At 38.5% G+C, this 5,725-nt stretch overlaps 1 protein-coding gene across 1 annotated transcript in view; it reads left to right on the top strand.

Moving 5' to 3' along the window:
* Nucleotides 1-3,011: 3,011 nt before the first annotated feature.
* LOC129572943 (uncharacterized) overlaps nucleotides 3,012-5,725 on the top strand; it is a 9,850-nt gene continuing 7,136 nt past the window's right edge. The window contains exon 1 of the mRNA XM_055453061.1: nucleotides 3,012-3,342. Within this exon, the coding sequence (XP_055309036.1) occupies nucleotides 3,012-3,342 (331 nt within the window). The remainder of the gene's footprint in view (nucleotides 3,343-5,725) is intronic.

Raw genomic sequence — 5,725 nt, 5'->3', positions numbered from 1 at the left:
CGCCGGGGCCTCCATTTTTGTTGGGATTACCAACAAATTGTGTTTGAATCAAAATAAAGAAAAGGAAACTGAAAAAATAAATGCTAGCTCTAACAAGAATAAGACGATGGAAGTTTATTTCTGTGTTTATTCGTCCGTTCACTTTAACATCTTTACATGACTGAGGCCGGACTGTGGTCCGACCGTTATTTATATGTCGCGCTTCAAATGGGAGCGCGATTGAGAAATTCAAAAACGTTGTTCGATTTCGAACAAATGTCAATCTTCATGTTACATCTTAAGATGGGTTCACATTTACATTTCGATTGCTATTTCTAACACTCTCTCTCAATCTTATGTAAATCTTACAAACTAACAATTCATTTTCTCGTTCAAATCTAACAGTTAATTTCCAAATAATTCAAAATAATGAAAATTCAACTCTCTCTAAATTCAAACTTTAAATGAATCAAAAATCTAACTTAAAATGAATTACTCGAAAAAGCGTTTAACTAATTGAAACAAAAAAATTCAAATGTTGATTCAATTCGTCGCCATGCGATTCTCTCTCTGTTTCTCCTATCCATTTCCAAGTTCAATTCACATTTTGTTTTCGTTTTCAGTACCGAGCCACTCGAAACGTCTTTTCTTTTCGTCTCTTAATTTAATCTTGGCTCTACTGAAAAATACAAAATAAAAATTAAACTTCTTTGAATTTTCATACCATCACATCAGCTCGGAGTCTTTCTTCCACATTCCAGAAAAATCCATCCACTGATCGTTTCTGTCCGCATTCTCGGCATCTTCCTCATTCCAGTCAAGCAAAAGACGTGTTGGCTTTCCATCGATGATCGAATCGTCCGTTTCATTCGTTCCGCTGGCCTCTTTAAGTGCGCTCTTGCCTTCGCCACGCTCATCGCTACTGCCGATCACATCTTCTTCTTCGCTTTCGGTTACGTCACTCTCATTCTCATCGACATTGAAACGCACTGTCACTCTCGGCAAAACACATCGGTTGCTTATGACATTTTTCCCTATCTTGCTCTCAATCGGTCGAACATTTGTTGCTTGTGACTTCACTTTCATCAACAATTTGAACAAATTCCTGTGTCGAGTTCCCACTGTGGCCGTCAATCCATTCTTGCGTATCGCGCAACCATTTCGATTCAACGACAATTCGAATCCGTTGTCACTCAATTGACCGGCTGAGATCAAATTCGTTACGATGCCTGGCACATGATACACGTTGCGAACAATACCGTCGTTCCACTTCGATCCATCATACATCGACACAAAAATATCTCCGATTCCGATTGCGTTCATCGGATCGCCGTTGCCAGCCGTTACCTCCTGTTGCACACGAAGCATGCTGGCGATAATTCGTGAACCAACTTCTGTTGCTACACATGTGATACGTGGCACACGAATCCAGATACCAATCGTTTCTTCCATTGGCAATCATACTCAGGACCATCATCGCTTCGTGATTTCCATTTTTCTTTTTCAAATTCGGGCAATCTCTTCGAAAATGTCCCTCAGTACCACACTCAAAGCACTTCAAAACCCTTTTCTCCTTTGGTTTTATCGATCGATTTGCCATTCGTGCCGACATCGCTGACTGTTGCATTTCATTTCCTTCACTAGCCATCGAAATACGTATTTCTTCGACCATGAGCCGTTCGCGCAATTTCAAAAATGTACGCTCTCCTTCGGCTGTCGAATCCCAGGCTGAACTGAAATGACTCATTTCCGCAGGCAAAATTCTCAACGATTTCGATATCAATTGGCGTTCGGAAAATGTCTTACCCAAATCACGGAGCTGTTGCACAATTTCATCCAATTTTGAGAAAAACGCGGCCATATCGTCGTTCGGATCTTTCGTGAACGCGTAGTATCGCTCAAGCAACAAATGAACACATGATTCTGACTTTTGCTCATAGACACTGTGCAATTTGTTCCACATCTGCTTCGATGTCTCACAACTCATGATATGCAGCAATGCTTCGTCAATCACACTCGTTGCAATGATTTTCTGCGCTCTCACATCACGTTTCGTCCATGCCATGTGTTTCGTGGCATCATAACCCACATCGGTCGATTTCGGCTCTTTGTCTGTGCTTGTCACAACATCGTAAATTTCAGCCGCACGAAGTAAAATTCTCACTTGAAATTTCCACGGTAACCATTGCTTTTGCTCTCTCAATTGCGTTACGGAACATTTCTCGTCGGCGGTACTCATTTTCGTTCGTTCGTTCGTTTGCTTCACAACACAGCTCAACACGCGACAACTTTCAATCGATTCAAATCGTAGCGATCACAAAATCTTTATGGAAATTCGGTCGACCAAAATACTCATTGATGGTATTTTTTCAAAATTCTCCTAATATTTTTGCTTTTTCGTCGTTTCTGGGCCCAGAACCTGAGAAAAATTATGGCTTTGAATATTGAAACACGTCCAGTCGGTTTGAGTGTAATAACAAGAAGAACGTTTATTGAAAAATCAAACGTCAAAGTCAAGTCATCTGTCAAATGTCAAACTTCATGTTACATCTTAAGTTGGGTTCACATTTCGATTGCTATATCTAACACTATTTTTCGACATTTTACGTTTGTTACATCGCATTTTAGTTGTCATAGAGAAAATTGGAAAAATAATACATTCCATATAATCTGTATCCTTGGCATAGCATATCGGCTAAAAATTTTACGGGCTTTCGATTTATAGTGAAAAACGATACCCGAATAACACATTGTCGAATCGTGTAGCTGAGGTAAAAAGTGACACATGTGAAAAGTTCTATATTATGAAACATTTTTTCTCAAAATGAGTGCAACAAAATGCCCCCGACGAAAAAGTGCTTTTTTAGCACTACATTAACAATGCTATCAAATGTTTTTACCTGTTTTAACTGAGGACGGGCTTTGTTTCACATTCAATGCTCTCAATTTTCATTTTCATTTTTACGCAGATAAGTAGGTGCTCATGGCTTTTATTAATTGTTATAATGTGGATCTAAAGAAGTATTTTCAGAATGGCCTCCGGAATGATGAAATTGAACTATAACCCGAATGCGTCAGGATGGAGCCTGGATAATGGATACACGAACCGATTTGCGAAAGAAAATTACACGTTTACAGCGGTTCATCTAGGATATGTATACCTATTATCGTTATTGCTTAAAACTTATGAACTCAACCTGGATTATACATGCGGAGGAATGGACCAGGGTTTTAAACTCACTGTAACTGCGCCAGGTGAAACGCTGACACCATCACGAAAGTACACACGACTTCCGGTTTCAACCAAAACTGAGATTAAGATCTCTTCAAAAGTAATCACCGCCTCAGAAAGAGTACGCGAATGTGAGCCACACCAGCGAACATGTTTTTATAGCTTTGATCGTCCGTTGCGTTTCTTTAAAATCTATACGAAAACCAATTGCGAAGAAGAATGTGTGGCGAATTTCACGCGGATCGAATGTGGATGCGTGAAATTCTCGGCTCCAAGTATTGGATTTTTTTGATTTTGGATTTCAACTCGTATCGAATTGCCGATGTTGATCAAATGAACCACTTTTATTTTGTTCACAGGAGATAAACGGCACAGAATCTGTGGTGGGGCAAGTGTGAAGTGCTACAAATTGGCCAGAAGAAAACTATTTACGAACGTATGTGGCTGATTACTTGGATTATTCTTGAACGATTCTGCGCTGAGCATCTTTGAACTCGTTTATTACTCAACGCTTCATTTATTCTGGTCCAACCGCCGCTCAATAGCCGGTAATGCGGTGGTGCCATCCAATCATGGCTAGGAAGTTACATCGTTGACGTCGGCGGCCATTACAACAGCTCTGTGCTTGATAACATTTTGAATGTATCGCACACGCACTCTTTTGTTACAAAATAATCTAACAAATCACAAAAATCAACAAAAAAGGCAACAGCATCGCCAGCAGCAGTGTGGATAAAACCATATCTCCCAATATTTCCTTTTAATGAATTTGGACCTTTTCCATTTGCACAAGAGAAACTTTCGAATTCCGCTAGAAATGCTAGATATTTCACCCGTGTGAAAACATTTCGATTGAGCAACCAATCGATTATTTTGGGACATAGTCGACTGGCTAAAAGATCTAATAAATAGTTGACTGCAGTCAAATACGTCTCAAATTAAGCGACTGGCTAAAATTTAATCGTAGTCAAGGGGGAAAGCAGTGATCTAGTACTACATTTAATGCTGATTCAATGCCGATTTAATGCCAATTCAATGCCACTAAATTCAAATTAATGATATTCACTACAATCCACTCCTGTCAAAACAGTAATCTAGTACATCAATCGATGACAGCAGTGGATTGCAGTGAATAGCATTGTTTTGAATTTAGTGGCATTGAATTGGCATTGAATCGGCATTGAATGCATTACTAGATTACTGCTATTCCCCTTGATCCTAGTCGTCCATTACTTTTTCACACGACCATGTCGTGTAAGAAAAATATTGGGATCTCCCCAGATTTTGTGATCCATTTTCAACGCCAAAAATCGCAAAATCTAGCGTTATTCTAGGGTCGTAGGCTAGGGGCTTTTAAGTCAAAATATACATTCGTATTTGTGTGAATATTTCGTGAATATTGCATATAATCCGTGTATATTATTCACCATATTCACAGAATATACAAAGCATGTAAAAAATATGTGTTTGCGGCAATGTCGAATCTTTGTTACCGATCGTAAATATGAGGTGTATATTTCATGAATATCGTGTATATTCCGTGAATATGGTGCATATTTTGCCAGTATTGTGAATATTTCGTATGACTGTCATCTATGGTGTATATTTCTTGGATGGAATATACATGGAAGCCCCTAGGTCGTAGGGTAGGTACACTATACGCTGTACGCAAAAAACACGGTAAATTTTTTGCTATGTCACAATGTATAAAAAACAGAGTATTGTGAATCGCTCTGATATTAAGGTTTGATTAAAATATGATTCTTTCCCAATTTCAATGAATGGAAAATTGGATTTAATTGGAAATTATATGTTTGGGAGTGTAGAAAAGTTAACCTTACGAATGTAAGGCATCTTGTTTTACATACAAATCATCTGCTCAGTTAACCTAAGTCGCTTATTAGTTGATTTCAGTTACAGTCAGTCATTTGTTTTCCACACGGGTTATACTGGTGTAGATGAAATCAATATGCTTGAAAATATTCAGGTGTCTCTTTCCATACCTTTTTCTTGTTTCCTTATTTCCATTCATTTTTTCCTGTAAAATTGTATGTAACACAGCAAGTACAGAAATTAAGGCTTGAATGAAAAATGGGATGTATACCCAAACTGCCGCCGACTTCAGATTTCAGGGTTGAGATATGTTTATATCTGTTGTACTTTGGGTGTCCTACAGTGTCCCAAAGTCGAATACGATGTGTACCAGTTTGGTTTCCTCGTAATTTGAGGTTCAATTTTTGAGCCATTCCAATTTACCGCACATATGGAATAAACCGACACCCGTTGCTTCTGTTAGGCATCCCATGATTTATAATAATTGTCCCTGAAGTGTTCTTAAAGAAAAAGACTTCCAGACTTGAAAAATCTTGACCGGAAGTCAGTAAAATTCAATTCTTAAAAGTTTAGAGTTGACATAAAATGGTAAAATTTTTAAAATGATGATAAATGGTGCTACGTGTGGTTTTAGGTAAGTAGAGTCGCTTTTATGGAAGGGACACCTTAAGGACAGATTAT

Source organism: Sitodiplosis mosellana, unplaced genomic scaffold (genome assembly GCF_009176505.1).
Source record: "Sitodiplosis mosellana isolate CC-2019 unplaced genomic scaffold, AAFC_SMos_1.0 Smas_scaffold_5759, whole genome shotgun sequence".
Taxonomy (NCBI): Eukaryota; Metazoa; Arthropoda; class Insecta; order Diptera; family Cecidomyiidae; genus Sitodiplosis; species Sitodiplosis mosellana.
Note: the sequence above shows the minus strand (reverse complement) of the source record. Positions and strands in the feature narration are given on the sequence as shown.